At 41.4% G+C, this 26183-nt stretch overlaps 1 protein-coding gene across 2 annotated transcripts; it reads right to left on the minus strand.

Moving 5' to 3' along the window:
* Positions 1 to 2398: 2398 nt before the first annotated feature.
* Positions 2399 to 24563, minus strand: pde6d (phosphodiesterase 6D, cGMP-specific, rod, delta). Of its 2 annotated transcripts, XM_068320459.1 has the most exons (6): positions 24311 to 24563; positions 11299 to 11387; positions 9455 to 9580; positions 4801 to 4906; positions 3846 to 3906; positions 2399 to 3640 (listed from the first exon to the last, which is right to left on the minus strand). In XM_068320459.1, the coding sequence occupies exons 1-6, from the start codon at positions 24358 to 24360 to the stop codon at positions 3629 to 3631; spliced, it is 444 nt and encodes a 147-aa protein (XP_068176560.1). In that variant the 5' UTR covers positions 24361 to 24563; the 3' UTR covers positions 2399 to 3628. The 2 variants fall into 2 exon arrangements, with proteins under 2 accessions (XP_068176560.1, XP_068176559.1); XM_068320458.1 differs by having other exon boundaries at positions 2399 to 3906.
* Positions 24564 to 26183: the final 1620 nt, after the last annotated feature.

Genomic DNA, 26183 nt, shown 5'->3' on the forward strand with positions numbered 1-26183 from the left:
CAAAAGGACCCTCCAGAACAAGCAGAAGCAACAGTGTCAGGGAAAACTCCCTCATTGAGGAAGAAACTCCAGGCAGGACCCAGACTCTAGAGGACAGCCATCTGCCTAAAACCTTAGGGCAGAAAAGAAATAAAATGGAGATAGGGACAGGGTAAGCAAAAGAGAGAAATACAGACAGAGTGGCAGACAGGCCAGATAGAATTGCTGTCTAAAGTTGAAAGTTTAGATCCAGCAGCTGAAGTGGGTTTGACAGGCCTTCAGATTTTTCTCTTCTATACTCGTTCCCCACCTGTCGAGTAGAGGCACATACTGTATATAGCAGCAGTATCTTGCAAGCATGTGTAGGGTCAATGTAGTATGAGCAAGAAAAAAGAAGAAAATTGAATAAGAAAAGCTCCTAAAGTAAAGAAAGATTTTTAAAAAATGCCCTGAGCAATCTAGTCCTATAGCAGCTCATCTAAAGGAATGTGTGTTGTTTTTAATATTAGGCTTTATCAAAGTAGAGGGTTTTGAGTCCACTCTTAAATAAGCTAACAGTGTCTGTCCCCCTGAACCGAGGCTGGGAGATCATTCCAGAGTAAAGGAGCCAGATAACAGAAGCTTCTGCCTCCTGTTGTACTCTTAAAGACCTGACGGGTTACCAAAAGCCCTGCATGCTCAGAGCGATACAGTTCAATGAGATCTTCAATGTAAGATGGAGCCTCACAGTGAAGAGATATGTGAACATGAGGATCTTGAATTTTATTCTCGATTTTAGCGGGAGTCAAGGTAAGGATGCCAGGACAGGAGAGATGTGCTGTCTCCTCCCAGTTCGAGTCAGTATGCAGGCAGCTGCATTCTGAGCTAAGCTCCTCCTAATAGGGTAGCTTGAACAGCCCAATAGTAAGGAATTGCAGTAATCTAATCTAAAAGTGAAAAGACCATGAATGATTTTTTTCTGTATCTTTAAAGATAACACATTTCTAATATAGCAATGTTTTACAAATGAAAGAAGGCTGTCCAAGACACAGACTTAATATGGAAGTTAAAGGATAGATCCTGAACAAAAATCACTCCCAAGTTCCTGACATCACTACTAGAGGATAAAGCAATGTTATCTAAGTGAATAGCAGTATTAGAAAAATCATCCCTAAGGTGCTTAGGACCAATAATAATAACTACAGTTTTGTCAGTGTTTAGAATTATGAAGTTGTGGAGCATCCAAGACTTAATATCCCTGAGGCAATTCTCTAATTTAACTAATTGGCTACATTGTTTTCATTGACTGATATAATTGGGTATCATCTGCAAAGAAGTGCAAATTAGTGTGCTGTCTATGGTTTAAAAACCAGCAATTGTGAAGCAGAGAGAAAAGCAAAAGTTGCACAAACGTTGCCCGGCACAACCATTTGGAACATCCTGAAGAAGAAACTACATCCTCAAGGCAAACAAACAGCAGCAGCCGATGAGAGGAACATCATAGAAGCTGTATAGAAAGATCCTAAAACAACTGGTACATTATCAGCAGCAACCTGCAGGGGGCAAGAGTCACAGTCTATGCCTAGTAGATTCCTGAACAAAAGTATAGGGGTTACGTCAGAAGATGCAGGAAGGCCAGGCTGTAGTAGAGTCATCCTCAAACATTCTGGGACTAGGTTTTATAAACTGATGACAAAAATCAACAGTTACAAAGCCATTGAAATAATAAACTCTGGAGAACAAAAGGATCTATGCATGATCCGAAACATACAAACTGATCTACGACATGGTGGCAATAATGGCTTGGGCTTGCATGGCTTTTTCTGGGACAGGCTCATATCTTCCTTGATAATTTAAGCAGTGATGGCAGCAGCAAAATAAATTGAGAAGTCTATAGAAACATGAAAAGAAGAAACAATTTAAAACAGATACAATTTAAAACAAGATGAAAACAAACTGGCAGATCCATAATCAGTCAGCAAGAGAATGACCCAAAACAACAACAGTATATCAGGGGGGAGATGGCTGTTTCCAGACAAACTCCATCGGGTTTGGAAAAGCATCACAAAGGAGAATGTAAAAGTCTGGTGATGTCAGTGGGTCAATACCTGGAAATAAAAGCTGGCATGTTGATCTCTTGTTCTTTTGACACAAACCCAAGTCAAGAAGTGACTTTCAATTTTGGAATAACGTGTTCAGTCACCTCTCGTAGAACTGTTTTCAGATTGGGCAGTGAAAACTAACGGTCCATTACGGTTACCAAAAAAGGACTGAGATTAAATCCACATTTAATAAAGTGAGAATTATTAACAGGATTACATTAAAACATTTTTCTATCAGTCCCGAGGCCAGATGAAAATGCCACGTTGTTTTAAATCATGATCTTAAAGCGTGAATGTCATGTGCGCACACACCCACAAAAAAGAGAGAGAGCTTGATATTACAATAATGGGTAACTTTAATCCACAATTCTCATAATAAAACACACAACTATTTTACACATCTCAGTGAACAGCTAAGAAAAAGCTAGGGGGTCAAAGGTTAAAAACTGTACAGAGTGAAGCTGCAGCAGCAGGGACACATGGAGACCTGCAGGGAAACTGATTCAACATATCTGAGTGATGGGTTAATATAAACCAGTCAGGCAGAAGATAAATCAGTGCTCACAGATTGAGAATGTTATTTAAACTTCAATGTTGCAAAAAAATCAATGGGAACAAGTTGTTGGCTCCTGAGGTTTCACTCTGTGTGGTCAGAACGGATTCCAGCAGCTCACCTGCCTTTTTATTTGTGTCCCCATCATCAAACAGCCTTTCTACATTTAGTCCAGTAATGAACTACTGATAATAATGTCGCATGTCTACAGGTCACATTTTAAATTCAGGATTCCCAAAGTATAAGGAAATGAATGAATGGAAGAAAACCCCATCTTCTTTGTAATTCAGACAATAGACAGATGTCATTCTGTTCAAACAGCAGCTCACATGTTTGGAATAAAACTCAACGCCTAGTCTTCAACACACCATGCTACACCAACCTTTATAATGTAGCTTGCTTTTATTAACTGAGCCTATCTGGTTCACTGTGTCCCATTTCAAAGGCTGCCTGTCTTCACAGAGACCACCCTTAACAGTGTCTGCTTACAGATAAAAGACTCAGAAACAAAGGAATTCCAGAGTAAAGATGTTGGATGATAAATATGCCCAAACATATCCACTGCTCTGAGAATGTAAGAATTTTCTAACTTTTCAATCAGATCAAATCTGACCAGTTTAAACAATTATTTGGCCATAATGATAACCAATTGGTAACATGGACTTCATAGGCTGCAGCCTGTGGGATGGGACACAACTAGTTGACATGTCATGATATATAACTCTGAAAAAAGCCTCATCTGGCCTTAACACCGATGTGCAGGTCATGTTTATTGATGACACATGAAGAGCACTGTCCATGTTCACACATGATGTAGAAGATGGCATCAAACAGGTTACAAATCTGCTGTTCTGTTCCTGAGTAAATGCAGCGAGAAAGCAGAATTTCAAAAGTAGCATGAAGCGTGTCAGCAGCTCCCTGGCTAACTTGATATCAGTGGTAACGTATATACAATGAAAAAGTCTGGACGGGAAAAACACAAAGATGATGGGCTCTGTCCTCCTCTTCCCAAGGCTTAGAAGAACTTCTGAGGTGGGCAGAGAATGAGAGAACACAAAGTTCACTTTGCTGACTGAGACCAGGACTGGTTTTCATCTAAATGAGCTGGTCCCAAGTCAGGAATGAGTTGTTAACTGTTGCAGATTGGAGCTAATCTTAGTGACTGGTAGGCCTTGGCAGGACATCCGTATTGTGGAAGTTAGAGAATGAGGTCAGACGTAGAACAGTCGTACCTTGGAGGTACTGACATGGAGATCATCATCGTAGAACTTGGTCTCTATGATCACATTACCACTGGAAGACAGAGACACGTCCACTTTAACTGACATATCAATTTAGTGTCAATTCTTGACAATAAAAACAAAATCCTTATGGTACATAAACAGATTTCCCTCTTACATGGGAAAATACTGGTTTTATCCAATTGTTAAATGTAACAGGTCAACCACAGAGGCTTGTTCAGAGCCCAAACAAATTAGTTCAGATGACATTTATAAAGAACTCCTGGATATAGCCCTTAATATGTTGTAAACATACAGTTTCAGGAGGAACCATGTGTTATGTTTCAATCTAGCGGTCATCATTGTGGAAAAGGCAGTGGATTATTTTTATCTCAAAAATGGACTTTTGTAAAACATTATATCCTCAAAGAAGAAATGTAAACAAGTTAATGCTAAATAAGTTGTTTCTGTAACTAACATGGGCGACATGGTGGTGTAGTGGGTAGCGCTGTCGCCACATCAAGGCAGTTCCAAGTTCAAGTTCCGCTCTGTGCATAGTTTGCATGTTCTCCCCATGTCTGTGTGGGTTCTTTCCGGGTTCTTTGGCTTCCTCCCACTTCCAAAAACATGCGCTTCAGGTTAATTGGCCATTCCAAATTGCCCGTAGGAGTGAGTGCGAGCGTACATGGTTGTCTGTCTTGTGTGGCTCTGCGGCACATTGGCGTTGCGCCCGAAGTTTGCCCCTCCTCACACCGTAAGACAGCTGGGATAGGCTCCAGCTCCCTGTGAACCGCTATGGCATATAAAGCGATTCGGAAGATGACAGTCAAATTTTTATTTCATCCTAGTCTAGACGAAGAGTGTACGGGACCAGGTCTATGGTCAGTGATGGAATGTAACTAACATGTTAATATATTACTGTATAAACTGGTCCTGCTGTACAAAAACCATCTCAGTGAGAACTTACGTTAAGACGTTGGCTGGCATCATCTGGGACTCTGGAGCTGCTTCTATCAGAGACTGCCACGTGTTGGTGGAGTTAGGAATAACAAAACCAAACTCAAAAAACCACTCTGGACAAACACACAGACAGACGGACAGGTTAACAGTATGCAGTGGGCTCTTCAGTCTATACAAGTGAGCTAAGGGTCTGCGTAGTGTTTCAGAGACATGGATCTCTCTAATGGAAACTAGCAGCATAAACATGGTGTGTCTGTGTGTCCCCTGGTAATACCTGGAACCTCAACTCTGTGCAGCAGGGGCCCCAAGGGCAACACTCCACACATGGAAATAACATCTTAGAAAAGATCCCAGTTAACACACAGAAGTCGGTGCTCTTGTTCTTCCCACATCTATTGAGATAATAACATAACTCTAACAAACACGAAGCATGTAAATAATATTATAAAATTAAAAGTGCCTTTTTATCAAAACTAGACTGATATTCAGATTAAATGTCATTATCAAAAAATTCCTTCAGGTAAATTACTCACAATATTTTCAATTACATATAACAAAATGCAGTTTTGAGATTGACCTGTAGGTACAAGATTGTAGGAGTCATCCTCTTTTAGATGGAGAGGAAAGAAAGCAGATTTCCATGTTATAGCTGGCAAGACGTAAATCAGAAATTATATTCAGCAATACTACAGTATAAGCAGTTTTCACTTGGGGACACACAGAGGATTTGACCACTTTTCAGAACTTCTTGGGGTTATTCACTATATTTGCGGTTTCAGACAAGTAAAAGTCAAACTTAGGTCTCTTGATAAGAAATGGACCACAAGTGTTGCATTCCTAGTGTCAGAGCCACCGCTGAACTAGAGGCAATTTTAGAAGCCTCTCACCTGGGCTAAGGAGAAGTAAACTTGGAATATTGTTCAGTGGTCAAAACTCCACTTTCAGATGAATGTTGATATCTGTTGACAATATAATGAAATGTGTAACTGTTGAAGTGTCTTTGACAAACTGATTAATTCTTGGATAAACACTGTCTGCCTGCTGAGGGAGGTTAATATGATCATTATATTCTTGTGGAGAACACTTGAAAGGTCAACTTCTAGTTTTGACCCTCTGTAATGTTAATAAACCTTGTCCTAGGAAGAATGTGAACATGGTTATGCTCGAGGTTATATCTGGGACAAAGACTAATATCTGGAATTAGATAAGGGTATGACGTCCGTCAAAATTTCGTGTATGAACAGTTGAAAATGGTTAATGTTGGTTGACAACATATTGTAAAGAAGTATGAAGAAGTATACTTTATTAATCCCAGCAGGGAAATTACAGTCACTCAGGTATACATGTTCTTTTGTGTTACTTTTAACAGTCAAGTGTATACACAGGCACCCTGAAGCACAGCACACAGGGGTACACACATCAAACTACACACATCGGGAGGCAGAGTGATGGGCAGCGGCTTCCGGAATGCGCTCCAATTGAGCAGCTTGTAGCGGGGACGGCGCCTTGCTCAGGGGCGCTTAGGCAGTGGCTGGGAGGTGAGCTAACACCTCCCACCGTCAACACTCCGGTGACATCCTGGCAGGAGCGGAATTCAATCCACCGATGGCTGGGGCGACCTGTCTACAAGACATCTGCTCTACCGCTGAACCACTGCCGCCCCCCAAGAGAGAGGTGTTTGTTGAGTTGATTCTAGGGGACAGAAATTTCACAAGCCAAATGGCGTCTACCTGTCAGCCCTTTTTTTTTCGGTGTGAAGTCTGCTATATTAACATGTCTGGGGAAAAAAAGGTCTTTTTTATTTCATCCTGGTGCCAGAGTCTGGAGAAGAGTGGAGGGGACCTGAGGCCTGTACCATAAAGCTTGATGAACCTAGCCAGGCTTCCTCTTACTTATCTGGCTTCACTTACCGAGACATCCGCCCTCCGGTTTTTCGGTACCATAAAGCCGGCTACCAACTCACTATTTCAATCCAGGCTTGTCCACTCTAGATCTCTGCCCGCTCACATAAAAAGGGCGTAGGTTGCTGCATGCGACCAATCGCAAACATGCAACAAACCGGCCCGAGCCGCATATTTCATAACGGAGGAGCAAACAATAATAATTAATAAATACAAACAATACAAATCAATAATCCAGGCAAAAAGCAAAAGTTGCAGCTGCCAAACGGCGCAAGGATCGCTGGCACAAAATCGCCGACTGTGTCAATACAGAAGTTAGTGCCACTATAATATTACTTCCCCACTATGACTGCACTTGTATATCTGACTACAGTAACATTTGTGTGTTCCATATGGCATGTGATTGTAGCCCCCCCGACTTTATGAATAGCTCTACATACTGTGTTCTTCCTGAGGTTTTCGGCATCGCCAACAGAATACATAAAAGTACCTATGAATGAATGAATCAATCCATGATTTCCTTAAACAAATAATTGATTAATGGCATTTTATCTGTGGCTTGCTTGTAACCCATCCGAGGGATTTAAGGACATCATAATTATGAACATCACTAAGAAATATATTAACTGAGGCAAAAAACCTCAGTGCAATGGACACTGTCTGCGGGACTGTCAGCGCATGGTTGGGGTGCGTTCCATTCCTGATGTAAGGCTCCAGCAGCTGACAGATGTAATGTAACCCCTCTCCCCAAAACCTGTACCTTTCGTACAGTGATTGTTCAGGCAATTCCAACAGATTACAGCGATCTCTAAATATTCTCTTTCGGCTGAGCGCTCTTCGCACAAGCTGCGTACCAAGATCCACGGGTTCTCATAAAACGGACAGCCCATTTTCCAAGAGAACTGATTGGTCAGTAGGTGGGGCTGTTATACCTGCTGAGCTCTGATTGGTCAGTAGGTGGGGCTGTTATACCTGCTGAGCTCTGATTGGTCAGTAGGTGGGGCTGTTATACCTGCTGAGCTCTGATTGGTCAGTAGGTGGGGCTGTTATACCTGCTGAGCTCTTATCCTGAACTTATCCTGCTCCGGAGCAGGTTAGGTGTTCAGCATAGGTTACCACGACAACGTAGCCCGATTGAAAGTCAGCCACCTTTATGAAGTTATCTCGCTAAGCCGTAACCCAGCTTTATGGTACAGGCCTCAGGTCCACAGTTGGTAATGTTTTGGTGTCCATGTCATCTGCTGGTGTTGGTCCATGGTATTCTACCAAGTCTGAAGTCATCAGTAGGACCGACTGGTCTGGGCATGTATGGAGTACATAAATTAACATACTTTCTGTAGTTTTATTTTTCTCTAAAATAAAGCCTTATTTGATTTTATAAAATATTCTACATGACAGGATCCTGTTGGAATATTTCAACATAAGTCACAATCAGATGTGCAGAATTTCATTTTTCTTCGTAAAGAATCTGCATGTGATGGTTTTACTATGTTCTTCTACTGGCTCCTTTTGGTTCCATTTAGTTTCACCCTGTGAAAAAATAGTGTGAGTGTCAAAGTGAGAATAAGAGCAAGAACCTTTATTAGTTTAGGATTTAAGATTAGTTAGATGACTCAGTCCTTGTCAGTCTGCTACAAGATGCTAAGATCCAGTTGTAGATAAGTCTGACAAACCTTAGACCTGAAAATGTCTGACAATGATCATACATCTGAGAAAGTAATCTTAAAACCATGAGCCTACAATCAATAAATATAAGACTGTTCACTGTGTGGACACTGGCTTATACACTGGGATAATTATACAGTCTAAAATTTCATTTGAGAACAATGAGGCAGTGTGTCAAAAAACTCATCTTTTGTTTTAGAAAACTATTCAACTCCTCCTCTGTTTTGTTTTTTCTGTCATTGAACAACAGAACCCCTCTTAGTCCTGAAGTGTGCCAGCAAGCCTTAAGGTGAGCCTCAATTTTTTGAATCTCAGATTACATCGTTCAAAGCTGTGACATATGGCTCTGATCCAACTTTTGGTTTCTTGTCCTTCCATGTCACCCACAAAAAGTTTCATGTCACTCTGTCAACGAGTTCCTGAGTGACTTTTCGGAGTAACGTCTGTGTTGTAGTTTCGAGGAAGAGTCCAAAAATGTCGCTCCACGTTTCCCCTTGAAGCCCCTTGGTAGATTGAGGCCAACGCACTTTGAAAATGTCAGTGCAAAATAAAAGTCCTTCTCCCATTCTACATGACAGTTTTTAGTTTTTGTTATCTTACTTGGCTCATTTTTCTACTTTTTCTGAAGTTTGAGACAAAAAAAAACCAAGGGTTAAGAATTGTAGGTAATTCACTAGACAACTTGTCGTTGCTGTCTTAGCACGTTGTCTGCACGTGCGCGGTGACTAAAATTTAAGTAATTTAAGGACGTCTTTTTTTTTAATGTCATGCGGTCTACCAGAACTACGTTCGACGTATTGAGCACCACTGATCTATGCACTGTACTTTTCTTATATTTTTGCAAATCTCTAAATTACCCTGTGATTAACATAAATAAATTTTAGAACTAAAATTTAACCAACCAAACATGAGCACACATCTGTGACTCGATGTTCAACAGATGTGAAACATTCTGTAAAGCAGATGTATTTTAACCATATTGTGTACATCCATATGAGCAGAAGGTGCAGTTGATCACCGTCCTTCAGGTTAACAAACACATAAAACTGGTCCATTGTGCTACTACGGTAAGCAGCGCAGCGTTAGGGTCATTACCTTCTAGACACTGTCCCTTGAAGAAAACTTTCTGCTCCAGTCTGAACTTCTCCAGTTTTTCTGAAGAAGAAAAGTTCAGTTCTCTGGACACAGCTTTACATTTCAGGATCTTCTTAGGTACACGAGCTGAAAAGACAGTGAGAAAATAATGAAGTAAACTCACCACCAGAACACATTTATCCCTGAAAGAGACCAACGGGTTCACTGGCAGGGCTGTGGATTGAAGACTTGAAACATCTGCAGCCGCTGACTTTACTAGTAGCATTCATTCATTCATTCATCGTCTACCGCTGGTTGTGCTTATGGCGGCTCGTAGGGGTTGCTGCAGCATATCCCAGCTGCCTTGCAGGAAGGAGGCGGGGTACACTCTGAGCACAACGCCAGTGCGCCGTGGAGCCACGTGACAGACAACAACCACTCCCACACACTCACAGCTGTGGGAAATTTGGAATGACCAATTCACCTAAGGTGCATGTTTTGGGGGTAGGGGGACACACGAGGACATGGGGAGAACATGCGGGCTCCACATAGAGCGGGCCTCGAACCTGGAACTATTGGCTACCCAGCTCTCCAAGTCTGTCTGTTCATATGAAGACGATTCACAGCTGCTCCAACTACCTCTGATCTAGATCGTGTTTTAAAATCTGGATTTATTTTCTTTCCGGTTATCCTCCACTATGGCCTCAGACTCCCATGTCTGAACCTCTAAATTTGAGATAGTTCACGTTACATGTTGCAGACTTTCTGCTGATAACAGTAGAGTTAGCTATTTAACTAACTTTTGTAGTTTAAAGCAGAGATTCTCAACTGGGCCCCCCTGATGTCATTGGTGATGATGTCATCAGTATCATGTCGTACAGGCCAAGAAAAATCATACCCTCTAACATCACTTTGGACCTTTAGTTTTGATTATGTCATGCCTTCACAATCTCATCACTATGATGAGCTTATGCAATGTTACAACATTTATTTCACTCAGGGTTGCATCAATTTTGCACCAAGATCTTGCTGGAAGAGATTTATTTGGTCCAAACCCTTTGAGTGCTCTGATCTACAGTGTTAAACACAGTTGCGAGCTCTGCAATTTTTTTTTTTAACAATTTGACTTCACCAAATGTTTAACCTTTATCCTATAGAAGACTCTCACCTTATGGTTAATTCCAGGTAGTGACTTTCGTTCGCCAATCTTTCTTTACAAAGTACTGCTTGACATGTGCGTATGTTAGATTCCATATTAGACCCTCAATGCTGCTTGGTTAAACATCACACTTACTATGCTTGCAAAAGGCCAACATGCTATTTAATATTGCAAATCTGAGCAGTTGTGTTCCATCATCGTCATGTTCAATGTGAACAAATAAGCCAAGGTATAGTAGAGAAGGGATTTTTTCCACTGCTATTACACTGCTATGTGAAAAAGGCGAGTTACCCCCTTAGCTGACCAACCAAGACAACAATATCTGGATTCACATGAGTTCGGCTGTAGCTAGGAATGACCTCATTCAGCACCCAAATAACTAAAGTATTTCAATATCTTTGAACATAAAAAGAGAAAACATCTGTTCAGATAAAACATTACATACTATTTTTTACCAAAGCAACACTGTCTGCCTCGTGGTCAAGTGTTAATAGCAGTGCACACAGCCTGTAGGTGTATTATAACAACCCTATAGATCTGTGCTTAACTGCATAATATAGAAACTCAACATCAACAAATCCAGTAAATAATAATTAAATAAAGAAGTAATTGCTAAAAACAGTGAAATTTTTTAAACTCATTTAGCTTGGACTTCTATCATGTGTGTCATAGACACAAAGGGGTGTGGATAGGGGTGTGGATATACCTTCATGTTCTACTCCTGGTACGGACAGGTCCTCAGTTCCCTGCCACAGCACTTTGCCCGTCTCAGCATCTCGAAGATTCATCCAGTTTCTGTCAGGAAAATGTCAAGAGCCACCAACGAACTATCCAGCATGTGAATAAAGTGAAACATTTACGAATAATAAAAGTAGAGGGACAAAATTCAGTTTTTAACATCTATGAACACCAATCTTGTTATAGACTTGCAGTATTCATAATCACCATTTAACCAACAAATTAAATCAATTAAATCTGATCTAAGATATTTAACCTATGTTTAGTTCCTGACAAGCATCCCTTTATATGCTTGTCTGATATCAACCCTCACAGGAACAACAGGATATGTAGTGAAAAGGCAATCAAGCAAGTCTTCACCACTCAGTAACACAGAAGGCTAAAGCTGTCTGAAGAAAGCCTAGAAAAACTATGACAGGATGAACGGAGATGGCGCAGGGACATGAGAGGAAGGTGGAGTGTTAGAATCCAGCAGGAAATGTTCATGTCAGGAACAGATTTTTCAAAATATTCTTTTCTCACATAAAGTCGCCAATAATTTTATCACATCAGAGATAGGATAGAGATTAGATAATGCGCATGATATCACAAGAATGATATGATATTGAAAAGTATGGCATTACTACAGGTTATTTCTAATACTGAACACATTGATGGCAAGAAAGTTGTAATACAGGTATCCTTTAACATACAAACACAACTAGTTCTGAGAGGCTGATTGTAAGCTGTATAGTTCATAAGATGTCTGTAGGTTCTCAGTTATCCAGGTCACGGTCATCTATGAGACTTCTTCAGTTCTTAAGAAGTATCTTGGCTGAGAGACGAATCATCTTAGATTGACTTAAACAGCTTTGGATAAATTTCATAAGATGTTATTTATTAATTTTCAATCTATAACCGTCCTTTGAGGTCATTTAAATGTCATTGCTACTCTAAATATCAAAGTACTATCTCATAAGACTGACCAGAAACAATTACAGGACATAAAAACATAACAATAAAATACAGGTACAGGTCATTTTGAGTTAAGTAGTTCTCGATTATACGTCAGCCCCCTCCCTTCCCCCACCCCCAAAAAAACCCTGAAAAATTATTAACAAGAGGGGGAGAAGATGTTGGAGATGCACAAACATAGCGGTGCTACTCAGCGGGGGTTGCAACAGAAAGGGGAACTGGCGGAACATGTTTGTTTGTGTATTTGAATGTTTGTATGTTGAGGACTACCTGTATAATAATTATCTATGTAGTATTGGACAATACTCACTGAAATTTAACTGGGATCCTGTTCTTGTTCTGACATCAAAACCTATTTAAAAAAAACTTACCTATCCTTTCTGCTGCCAGTTTATATCTGAAAGAGTCACAGTTTCTCTCCTGCATTTTTCTGTTAAGAGAGCATGGAGAGCATCCCTGGCCGTTTCACTCTTTTCTTCTGCAGGCACACTCCCAACTGCTTCTAGAGCAGCTCTCTCCATTCTACATGGGTACAAATATCCTGTAGGGAGCACTAACTAAGAGTAGTTAGTATTTCTTTTTCAGGGTTGTGTCCCATATTTAGTAATAATTATTAGTAATACGTTTAGTAATAACTGATCATCAATAAATCACATTTTAATAAAAAAAATTTGCTCCTATTAAAAGCTCCATGGCACAACTCCTTCTCCCCCCATTTCCATGCTCCTGTCAGAAATTCAGGGGACAGAACAGACTAGTGTATGGTGCATGCTGTACCTGATGATAATTCTTGTGTTTTAAATTGCAAAGTTACTGCAGTCAGTTTTCCCACATAGCCCTTGTCCACTCAACCACACAGAACCACAGTTGTGACAGTGGTGCTCCTTAATCAACCAATACAGCATTAGTGCATGGAGTGTAACAGTTCCTCTAAGCACACTGCTGTAATTTAGTAATGAAAACACCACTTGAAAGTAACGTCACACCAAGCTGAATATCAACTTCTGTGTGCAGAAAACACACAAATAGAAATACAGTAATACCTAGACATACAAGCTGCTTGATGTACGACTTATTTGCGATATGAGCCGTCGCCCTGTCCAAGATACTTTTGGGACATCACTGCTTGTTGGTCGATGGATACAACATCAGCCGAGAATGGAACTTGTTCTCGCTGGTGGAGTAAAGACGTAGCTTGGGTTTTCTGATGACTTTTGTATTTCTTTTCCTTCTTTATCATTGTTTACATAACATATATACAATAATGAATTGTACTCAGATAAAGTTAATTTACATGGGAAAATGATTGACTTACGAGCTCAGTTACTGAAAGAATTAAACTTATGTATCGAGGTTCTACTGTACTTTATTCAAATATAGACACACTTTTGAGAGACAAGCTAAAGCACACCAGGTTGGACCATCACCTCAGAGTGGGTTTTAGACGTGTCAGGTTTATAATCACTCAGAATTGAGTAATTATAAATGAAAAAAGTTTTAAAATAGACCATTCATTGAAGAGGAGTTCTCAGATGCAATTTATAATCCAGTGCACTTTATAATCAGTGTATGAAAATGTATGAATCAGTGTATGTACCTTATGTAGGAAAATTTGTTTTAAAAAAATATGCCCTTCGTTGAAGGTGCGCCTTATAATCTAGTGCGCCTTATAGTGCGGAAAATACTGTACTTATGTCTTAAATTTTGAAAAAAATTGATTTTTTTTTTTTTACTAAAGAAGGGTTCGGTGAGTGAGGACATGAAACCGCCAGGGTTCGGTACCTCCAACAAGGTTAAAAGCCACTGCTCTACATGTATGGTTGCCAAAGATGTGGGCTGTTCACACAAAGTACAAACAGCATGGGAATGTTGTTAAAGTCAAGTGTACTGGTAGACCAAGGAAGACATCTAAGCGTCAAGACAAACAACTAAAGACCTTACATCTTGAAAATAGAAAATGCACAATAAGACAAATGAAGAAGAAATGGGAGGAAGCTGGAGTCAATGTATGTGACAGAACTGTGCAAAATCAACTAAAGGAAATGGGATTTTCATACAGGAAAGCTAAAAGGAAACCATCACTGACCTTTAAACAGAAACAGAAAAGAACAAGACTGCAATGGGCTAAGGGGAGGCAATCATGCAATGTGGATGACTGGATGAAGGTTATCTTAAGTGATGAGTCACGAATCTCCATTGGACAAGGTGATGATGCTGGGACTTTTGTTTGGTGCCTTTCCAGTGAGATTTACAAAGAGGACTGCCTAAAGAAAGTATCAAAATTCCTAGAGTCCTTGATGATATGGGGCTGTATGTCAGGCAAAGGCACTGGGGAGATCGCTGTGGTTGAATTTTCAATAAATGCACGAGTTTACATTGACACTTTGGACCGCTTTCTTATCGCTTCGATTGAAAAAATGTTTGGGGATGATGAAATAATTTTCCAAGATTGACAATGCATCATGCCACAGAGCAAAAACTGTGAAAGCATTCTTTGGAGAAAGACACATCCAGTCAATGTCTTGGTCTGCAAATAGCCCAGATCTCAACCCAATTGAAAACTGGTGGTGGAAAGATGGTCCACAGCAAGGCTCCGACCTGCAAGGATGATCTGGCAACTGCAATCAAAGAAAGTTGACACCAGATTGATGAAGACTACCGTTTGTCACTCATCAAGTCCATTCCTCAGAGACTGCAAGCTGTCATAAAAGCCAGAGGTGGTGCAACTAAATACTACTGATGTGTTTTGATTGTTATTTCTTTTTTTTTCATGATTCCATATTTTTTTCCTCAGAATTGAGTGATTCCATATTTATTTCCCTGCACTTGCTCTATAAAAATAACATTTACTGACCACAATGTTTTTTCCTCATTTCGTTTAGTGTTTCTGAATGCCAAAAAGTTGCACTTTTGTAAAACTTCATTATTTTTTCATGCTTTTTGTCCAAGTTTGTTCTACATAATAAAACGTCAGAGTGCTCATCCAAGACTGGTGATTCCATACTTTTTGCTAGGGGTAGTAAGTACCTGGGTGTTCACTTCAACAATAAACTGGACTGAACTCACAACATCAATACACTCTATGAAAATGATCAGAGCTAAGCTTCCTGCTCAGGAAGTTGAGGTCTTTTGGAGTGCGGGGGGGGGGGTCACTCCTGAAGACCTTTGATGACACCATGGTGGCTCCAGCTATTTTGTATGGAGAGGTTCGTTGGGGGAGTATCATTACAACAGCTGACTCTTTCTGCTGATCTCAAAAATTTCCTCACTGTGGGACGAATAAAGGATTATGTTATCTCGTCATTCAGACATAAACGTTACAAGCATTAGCTTACCAGAAGAGCTATGATTCCAAAGTTGCTGTGTGAGCAGTAAATCTCTAGTCTAAAAGATCGTATATGTGGCCTTTCCACTGGATTCCTGAAAGCAGAACATTATACCAAACAGTGTCATGTTTCTAAAAATCTATATTCATAATTCAAGGGTGTTTGAATGAAATAACCTTAAAACAGCAGCATGTATGAGAAAATGCAGAAGCATTTGTCACTGATGCCGCTGCTAGCTGTCCCATAAACCTGTTAGCTGGTCAGCTGTTCCTGACCTCCACTCACTGGTAACACAATACAACTGTCAATCACAGGGCAAGCACGTTGCAGCTTCTCATGCTGTGTCTTCAGTTAGCTTAACAACACTTGTTTCATCTGTTAAATATCAAAGGTGGCAGTGATGAAGTAGAAACTTACTGAGTGTAAACGGGTGTTATTTGAGTTTAAGTGAGTGGAAGTGGTAAATCATTAAAAGGTGAGTACACTGGGTGAGTCAGTGGAGTCCAAACACTGTCAGGAAACATGAAATTGCTGTTACAAATTTGACAAGTTGGGGTTTTTTTGGATATCTGAGACACTTGTTCCAGGAGCTTCTCCGCCTGGCTCCCTGTCACACTCAGACACTACTTAGTGTCACATACAATCTACCAAGCCCTTCATTGCAACTCCTGACAATCAGCTGCCTCAAAGACGTAGCTCTGAAGCCTTCAGCTGGCTGCTGCTCCTGACCTCAGACCACTGAGCATGCACCTGACAACCATTTAAAAAGGGCTCATGTTAAAGAAAGGTTTGTCAAGTGTTAGTGTGATGATAATCAGCATCTGAACCAGCAGATATAACCACATTTTTTTATATATATACTGATTTTAATGCCCGCAGGGAAATTAGTGGCACACTCTAATTAGTTTGAATCACACATTTATATGTGTGTACAGGCCCTGTACAGGCCCTGTATATGTGTGCACAGACGGCATTGGCTCAGTGGTATAGCGTGCGATAGAGCGGGTTGTCCAATGATCTGAGATTGGCAGTTATATTCCCGCTCCCGCCCAAAACACCCGGACGTGAACCGACAGTGGGAAGTGTCAGCTCACCTCTGGAGCACTGCCAAGGCGCCCTTGAGCAAGGCGCCCTTGAGCAAAGTGGTAGAGTGGCGGGCAGATCCTTTGTGGTGCGCCCAAATGAGCAACTTGCAAGGGGGACGGTGCCTTGCTCAAGGGTGCCTCGGCAGTGCTCCAGAGGTGACCTGACAGCCCACCTCCAGGTGTTTTTTTGGGCGGGAGCGGGAATCGAACCACAGATCTTGGAACATTGAACTCCCGCTCTACCGCACGCTCTAACACTGAGCCACTGCCGCCCCCTGTTTCTCATCATCTTGAATCATTTGTCTTATTAGCTGCTGGACATTTTTCCTTGTGCATAAACTGATTGTTTTAACCTCATTAAAATCCTGGTGTGCCTCTCTGGAAGTATTGGTATTTAACCAGCATCACTGGCCTTCACAGAGGAACAGACATGTGGTCCCTACAGGATCGTCTCCTGTTAACTCCTTTCGACTGCAAATGAGCAATCAGCCATATTTAAAAGAGGACAAGGAGGGCTGTGGTACATCATGTGAAATAGGTGGAGTGATGTTGCTATTCAAAGTCTCCATCAGAAAAACCGTTCTGATTAACAGCTGATGGGCGCAGGTGGCAAAAATAATCCATTATTCACATGTAAAATATTTATGAGATCTCCTGCAGTGATCCTCCAGCAGCAACATCAGTGTTTCTGCTGTCTAACATTTACCCAAAATGCACAGCACCTTCACATTATAAATGACTTTAACGTTAGAAACTCAGTCCACAAGAACTTGGCTTGGGGGCCACAGGGTAGCCAGTTCAAGCCCAGCGTGGAGTATGGAGTAAGTATGGAGAAAGTATGGTGAACTGAGCACTGCTGAGGTGCCGTTGAGAAAGTCAACGAACCCCAGAAAAAAAAAAAGGAAGCCGGAATGAAGGCAGCTGACCTTCATTCTACCATCTCTCTATTATTGGAAGGCTACAGGCCAAGTGTGTGTGTGTGTGTGTGTGTGTGTGTGTGTGTGTGTGTGCGCACGTTCACTTGCCTGTAAGTTTGTGTAATATACAGACTGTAAAAAGAATTTCCCCATTGGTGATTAATAAAATATGTTACATCTTTAACAGGATCTGTCTGTCTGGACATTGGAGATGATCATTCTTCAGGTGGGTGGATGAAGGGATAATATCTGACAATATTTTAATTGAAACTAATTAGTTAAGTAAACTTCAGGGACCTGTGGAAACTTGTCCGTCTGTCACCACATTGAAATGAAGTTCTGATTGTGCAGAGTTACAGCAGCCATTATAACGGTGTTATTCCAGCATTTTCCCTACAATTCATTTGGAGGGCTGGTGCGGTCTATTACAACCTCTCATTTTCATAACCTCTCACCTTTCGTAAAATTTGCTGATGACTTTACTATGGTAGGGCTGATTAAAAATAGTGATGGGTCAGCCTACAAGGAGGCGGTCAGGAATCTGACTACCTGGTACTCAACCTCTCAAAAAACAAGGAGATGGTGCTGGTCTTCAAAAGAAAGAGGGAGGATCTCCCACCTCTTCTAATACATCAAATTACATGGGGCACCAACACCAGTGCCCTTGTGAAAAAAGCGCAGGAGTACCTTTAGTATAGGTCCTATACTGTCTGAGGTCATTGAGAAGGGTAAACGTGTCCCAGGACACTTCATTGTACACTTGTGTTTGACAACAATAAAAGGCATTCCATTCTATTCTATTTATCCTTACAAAAAAAGTTACAAATTGTATTATTTCCAGAATATCGATGACAAGGATGTCAACTTTGCAATAATGTAAATCTCTAATCAGCCACTGACATGGCAGCAACTCACGTAGGCATGTAGAGATAGTCAAGAGGACCTACTGCAGTTTTGTTCTAGATGACATTACAAATGGCATGATTGCTGATGCCAGATGGACGGGTACTTCAGAAACTGCTGCTACTTTAAAACACAACATCTCTAGGGTTTGTATGAATGTCCAGCAATGGCAATTCTGTGAAGGAAGATGTCTTTTTGATGCCAGAGGTAAGAGGAGAATGGCCATACTGGTTCCAGCTGATAGAAAAGTGATTCAAATAACTCAAATACTGTAATTAATCAATCCAATTGAACACATTTGGATGCAGTGGAACTGCAGGTTTCAATATGGACCAAGATTTCTGGGTAATGTTCTCAGCAACTTGTTAAATTTATGCCAAAAAGGATTAAGGTAGATCTGAGAGCAAAAACAAGTCCAACCAGCAAGGTGTACCCAAAAAAGTGGCTGGAGAGAGTACTATAAGTGGTTCTACAGATATAGAAAAGGTTTGGTGTCAGGGTTAATTCTGTACAATTAAACCAAAAATAAAAAATAATAAATGAGCAATAGCCTACCTACTTACTGAAAATACTGAATAGCAAAACACATCATGGCAGTTAAGAATTTTATAAATATAAGCATACTACTAGCACAAGCATAGAAATCGTAAATTAACACCTAGAGCCAGCGTAAAGACACCAATCACCAACACCATCTTTGAAGTACATCATGCTTCTTGCGACTAATTTGACACCAGTAGACGAAGTCCATGGTGCTGCCATGCATGTCCATTCATCATAACCCTCATCTTAGTGGTCAAATCCCACTGACCACAACCTTCCTCTGGCTTTGATTAGTTTGCTGAACAGAATGTTTTTGCTGACCCTCTAAGGTTGAACTGACTCCAACCTGCCACATCTGACTGATCATCATACACACCTCCAAGAACAGGGTCGTTCTTCCTGACGCTGCAGCTCTGGCTTCGGAAAATAAAGTATAAATATACTACGGAAGTGTATTTGTATATATTTGTGTTAGTTCATGTTTATTGCAGTTGTAAATCGTTAAATTGTAGTCTTGAAACATTAAAATAAATTTGATTATCTATATTACTTTTCGGCGCTCAAAATATGCGTCACATGCACTGAGAGCCTGTCTGAGCAGAAGTCCTATTAACCACGGAAAAAATACATTGTTATGCAGAAATTATAATATTTATTTTTCATTTTGAGCTATTAATTTTTTTAATTTAGGTCAGGGCTCCGCTACATGTTTCAAAGCCCAGAAGCAATATGATAATTTAAGTTCAGCTTTTTTATTTATTTACAAAATGTGTTCATTGTGTAAATAAAATGTCTTTTTCTCTGGAGCAGTTCATGGATTTCATAAAAAACACAATAGTTATTTACACAAAGCATGAAGGTAAAAAACAAACTATTTACAGTGTTATCTTCATTTTACATGTCAAAAAATATTTGCCGCTCCCAGTGTTTTCCGGGGAAACTGGTTCTAAATGGCTCTTTTTAGAGTGGTAAAGGTTGCCAACCCCCGTCCTAAAACAACCCAGGTAACACTACAATGTCTTTAACAATGCTCTAGACTACTTAAAAAATATATATTTATTATTTTATGAGGTTGACCATAATGACAGCGATAACAGAAAATAATCTGAAAAACTTGTTCAGTTTTAGGAAAGAAAAATAAACCACAATTCATAGAAAACAACATGTAACGTTTACACTCATTAAATCATGATATGGATTATCTCGACGCACATAAAATGTTTGGAACGCATTCTGATGTTTTGTTCTGGTCATCCAGACTAGGCAATAATGACCCAGACTGACCTGAGATCAGACTGGAATAGAAACAGATTCAGTTAGGAGTCAAATTTAGGCCCCTTCCACACGATGGCAGTTTTTTTTTTGTAAACGCAACTTTTTAAAAACGCATCGAAAACGATTCGCGTCCACACGACAGCGTTTTCAAAAAAATCTCCGTCCACACGTAAAAGCAACAGTGCGTTTTCAAAGACGGCTATAAGCATGCCAAACCATGTGGTGGTAGTATTGAGTCAAATTTTATCCAATAGGAATCCTCCGTGTTTTGTTGTCACAACACACGGGCCCATAAATATGACGTCACAGCGGTTTTCGTCGCAGGCAAGATGTCAGCGTTTTTAAAAGTTACGGATACACCGTCCACACGACAACGCAGACCCAGCGTTTTTTTTAAAAATCCACCTCGGCCAGCGTTTTTAAAAAGCTGCATTTTCGTTCCGGATATCTGCATTGTCACGTGGACAGAAGGCGTAAACGCAACAGAAAAGTTACGTTTTCAAAAAATCTGTCATCGTGTGGACGGGGCCTAAATTTCCTATGCTCCTGATCTTGAGACTGAAGGAAACTATTAACGATCACACAAATGTAATCCAGAGTGCAGAGGCAAGTGTTCATATGAGTGTCAGGATGAGGGTCAGCATATGGTGCACAGGCTGAGTGCTGTCTGGCGCTTTAACAAATCACTTCCTCTCAAAATGAAAAGGTCTTTAACAGAAATTGATTTAACCTCCACCAGCATGTTATAGCAAAGGGTCCACAGGGCTCGCTGCAGGTTGTGTATGTTTACCACTCCAGGGCGCTTGCATAAATCTGTCAGAACACACACACAAATTAATGAGTCCCCAGTGAAAAGCTGCTGTCACTGTTTAGTCTGCATTCATTTTTAAAGAGGCCTTAATGGTTCAAAGAACAGACAGCTTTTACACCAACACATTTTCAGTTCAGGCCACAATGACAACTACGCTTTTCACAGTTATGTCAAATGGTGACTCACTTGATAATGATTGGGGACTTTTATCATGTTGTCTGGTGGCTGGTAAACATTCATTCATTCATTCATTTTCTCTAACCACTTCATCGCTTTCGCGGGTTCTGGGGAGCTGGAGCCTATCCCAGCTGTCTTGGGACGTGAGCTGGGGGAAACTCCAGGCACAGCGCCAGTGCACCGCAGAGCCACAGAGATGCAGACAACCACACACACACTCACACCTACGGACACTTTGAAGCCAGCAAATTAACCTTAAGCGTATGTTTCTGGAGGTGGGAGGAAGCCGGAGAGCCTGAAGAGAACCCAAGCAGACACGGGAAGAACATGCAAACTCCGCACAGAGCGGGACGCAAACCCAGAACCGCCTTGGTCACAGCACTAACCACTGCGCCACCGTGCCGCCCGTTGGTAAGCATATGGATGACAAAAGTAAATACTATGCAGGATAACACCGTTCTAATCTGACTCACCACTGGAAAAATTCACACCAACACTTACACAACCTGGAGTAAACAGTTTCAATATCTAACACAAGGATACTTTGAACCACAAGCTGGGGAATGATGAGCTACAGACGGTGCTATAAACACACTACACACAGCGTTACCATTTTAATCCACTGATATCTTTGCAATATTAACTGATATGACTCAATAATGCCCATGTCTCTGCAAGGTGAAGCAATTAGCTTCTAATTCAGATTTATAACAGGAAACATTCAAATCTGTTGGATTTGGATGTTCATTGTCAGAGAGGAAATAATCCTCTCAGCTCTATACAGGCCAGACACCGGTCAAGTCAGATAGATATACTTTATTGATCCCAAACTGGGAAATTCAGTGTTCAGTGTGAACATCTTACAAACAATTAGACCATATATCTGGAAGTGCAAAGAATGATATTCCAGAGGGATATAAATATGTATGTACTCCATTATGACAGTGGTCAAATTTAATTTACTGATACTGAAGGCATTGTTTCACGCATAACATTTTATACACTTGTCATAAAAACAATTTTGGAAAAAGTCAAATGGTTGATGAGGCTAGAACTGACAGCAACAGAAGGACAGTGAAGTTCAGATGAATGGAAACAGCCGAGCAAGGTCCCCAGCATGATGGTGATGAAGAGACCTCAAGTTCAAGGAACTCATTTCACCATAAGACTGTTTTACAACAAGGGACCAAGTAAAATACTACTGGACTGTATACTTCATTGGCGTGAAACGTTAAATGTTTAGGAGTGATTAAGGGTAAAGACTATCAATGGATCAGCCTACAGTTGGTCTAATCCTCCTGCTTTCCTGTTCAGCAAAGGCGGATTTACTTAAAGGGGCAGATACAAAGCTAAATTAGATGGCACACTAAGAGCACATACAGTCACCAAGCAAAGTTACATCTTGAGCCACATCAGCTGCACTACTGGGGCTAAATAAAACATTATTAGTGGAAATACTGTACATGCACTTACATTACTTGTCAGTTGTATTGTTTGTGAATGAACAACGAAAATATGAAATGCAACCCTCCGTGCACCCATGAGGCCACAAACATATAAACTCTGAGGCAACTCACGGTGGCTGTCCACTGTGAGTTGCAAAGACATTGAGTCCATTCCTTACAAACTCCAGTAAGGAATGGATTCAATGTCTTTGCAGAAGTAAATTCTGCTGTTAAAATAGAGGGCAGCACACCTACATGTAGCTACACTGCAGCCTAAGAGAAGAGCTGCTCCTATTTGTAGCCTACTGCCAATAAAGCTCTGCGTCCAGCAGCTAAATCTTTAAGGTTCTCCAGCATGAAGCAAAATCTTTGCCATTTCTCTCTAGTATTTTTCCCATCGAGTCCAGGATGTAACTGAACTTATTTTCAAACTAATGTAGGGAGGCAGAATATGTACATGTACTAAATACAGTATATAAAAATAGTAGAATATAGTATATATGCATAAACAGTGAACAGTTAGTGCAATGGCTACACAGTTCAGATACATGTGCAGTGATAGCTGGGTTTGAGCCAGCAGCAGGTGAGGCTCTTTATTAGGGTGACTTGGAGCACAGCTGTTTCAGTAGTGTGTAGAACACAACTGTGGAGCATGCTGGCCTCTGCAGTAAATCTAGATACATGTCCTGTAGCTGAAGGTCCAGCTTCACTGTGTGTGGTTCTACAGCAGCACGACGGCTTTATCATGAGGGGCAAGTCACCTGGAATCAGTACTTACAAAATGATAACAACATGGGTGAAACAACCAAAAGGACCTCATCTCCCATTTCACACAACCATCATCTCACAATGACCCTCAGATGAGATCCAAAGATAAATAACTTCTGGCTTGGGCTGAAATACAGCAGACCACCAAGTTCGAGGTTTAAGACTGATATACTGTATTCATATACTCATGTATATGTCGAGAAACCCCTTCACCGACGAGCATGTCAGCTTGTTTGACCATGGATGCATGGCTTGTTGTTTAAAATGATCACATTTCTATAGCTTTCGTTTTAGAGTGAATAAAACTAGTCAAGTGCTGCAGGGCCGCACAAACCAGCACAGCAGCAGCCCGATCGGAGGCGACTGGTGCTCGCATCACAACACATGAAGCCCGTTCGAACAGCGACAAACGTGTTAACGCTCCAAGATGGGAACGAGCTGCTCTCCGCAAAAAACTGTTCTCCACTTGTGACTGCAGCTACGAGCCCACCGAGCCCAGATCCTGCACATGACAACCCGGGGATCTATTTCGCGGTAGGACTGATAACGTTTGGGCTAGACCATTCATGTTAGCAGCCAGGCCGTCATTCTCGTGTGAAGGAGCGGTTCTCCCGACTACACGACGTCGTCTGTCAACACCATGGAGGACACACCGTTCTGGTCAGTTTTGTCCAAGGATGCTGCTAGCAGCGCTAGCCCCCATCAGCGGTCAGCTGGACACACAGCTAGCCTTCTGCGGTGTTCCGCCTCAGACTGCCGTCACATTCAAAGGATACAGTTTGAAGCCTTTCATTATTTCCTTGGCCCTGTCTTCGTCTGAAGACATTTCACGATCCGCTTCCGTTCCTTACAGAAAGCACGGGGTCTGCGGGGACCACAAGGTTGCTGCTGCTACTGCCGTTAGCTTAACTAGTTAGCTAAAATAGCGTTAACGTGGTGTTCTTAACTCTGTATTGTTGGACTGCAGGTTTAGTCTGATCCGATAATGCAATCAGCTTAATATACTCAGCTAACTAACAGACAGCTAGCTTGGCCAGTCAAACGCACAGACTAACTCCCAACAGCCAATCAGAGACGAGAACAAGAAGCACGTGTGCGGCCAAACTGGGTAGAGACGCGTCACCCAGGGCAACACTACTCACTCTGAAGTCTGATTGGCTTTACATTAAAATACAGTTTATAACCCCCAAACAGGGCATTTAATTAGTTGTAAACCTGTTCTCCTTTTCCTTTCAGCTTTGCCCTTCAGGGGTCGCCACAGCGAATCAATTGCCTCCATCTACCCTTATCTTCTTCATCCTCTTCTCTCATATCAACTACCTTCATGTCCTCCTTCACTACATCCATAAACCTCCTCTTTGGTCTTCCTCTAGGCCTCCTGCCTGGCAGTTCAAAACTCAGCATCCTTCTACCAACATATTCACTATCTCTCCTCTGGACATGTCCAAACCATCTCAGTCTGGCCTCTCTGACTTTATCTCCAGAACCTCTAACATGTGCTGTCCCTCTGATGTACTCATTCCTGATCCTATCCATCCTGGTCACTCCCAGAGAGAATCTCAGCATCTTCATCTCTGCTACCTCCAGCTCTGTCTCCTGTCTTTTCCTCAGTGACACTGTCTCTAGACCAAACAACATCGCTGGTCTCACCACAGTTTTGTACGTCTTTCCTTTCACTCTAGCTGAAACTCTTCTATCACACATCACACCTGACACTTTTCTCCACCCGTTCCATCCTGCCTGTACACGGTTCTACATCTCCTTTCCACACTCTCCATTATTCCGGACTGTTGACCCTAAGTACTTAAAATCCTCCACCTTCTTGATCTTTTTCCTGTAACCTCACTCTTCCACTTGGGTCCCTCTCATTCACACACATGTACTTTGTCTTACTGCAGCAAACCTTCATTCCTATCCTTTCCAGGACAAACCTCCTCCTCTCTAGCTTCTCCTCCACCTGTTCCCTGCTCTCACTACAGATCACAATGTCATCTGCAAACATCATAGTCCATGGAGATTCCTGTCTAACCTCGTCTGTCAGCCTGTCCATCACCATAGCGAACAAGAAGGGGCTCAGAGCTGATCCCTGATGCAGTCCCACCTCCACCTTGAACTCCTCTGTCACACCTACACACACCTCACCACTGTCTTACAGTCCTCATACATGTCCTGCACCGCTCTAACATACTTCTCTGCCACTCCAGACGTCCTCATACAATACTACAGTTCCTCTCTGGGCATCCTGTCATAAGCTTTCTCCAGATCTACAAAAACACAATGCAGCTCCCTCTGGCCTTCTCTGGCCTTCTCTGTCAGCATCGTCAAAGCAAATACTGCATCTGTAGTACTCTTTTTTGGCAAGAAACCATACTTCTTCTTTTCCTTTCGGCTTTGCCCTTCAGGGGTCGCCACAGCGAATCAATTGCCTCCATCTAGCCCTGTCCTTTGAATCCTCTTCTCTCATACCAACTACCTTCATGTCTTCCCTCATTACATCCATAAACCTCCTCTTTGGTCTTCCTCTAGGCCTCCTGCCTGGCAGTTCAAAATTCAGCATCCTTCTACCAATATATTCACTATCTCTCCTCTGGACATGTCCAAACCATCTCAGTCTGGCCTCTCTGACTTTATCTCCAAAACCTCTAACAT

Source organism: Antennarius striatus, chromosome 7, assembly GCF_040054535.1.
Source record: "Antennarius striatus isolate MH-2024 chromosome 7, ASM4005453v1, whole genome shotgun sequence".
Classification (NCBI taxonomy): Eukaryota; Metazoa; Chordata; class Actinopteri; order Lophiiformes; family Antennariidae; genus Antennarius; species Antennarius striatus.

Bases quoted from the DNA above. Each gene is read 5' to 3' on its own strand.
- pde6d (XM_068320458.1), bottom strand. From the start codon at position 24,360: ATGTCTTCAGACGAAGACAGGGCCAAGGAAATAATGAAAGGCTTCAAA. The intron at 11,388-24,310 runs GTATCCTTTGAA...TTTTCCTGACAG, and splicing joins ATAATGAAAGGCTTCAAACT to AAACTGGATGAATCTTCGAG. The intron at 4,907-9,454 runs GTAATGACCCTA...GTGTTTGTCCAG, and splicing joins CAAGGGACAGTGTCTAGAAG to AGTGGTTTTTTGAGTTTGGT.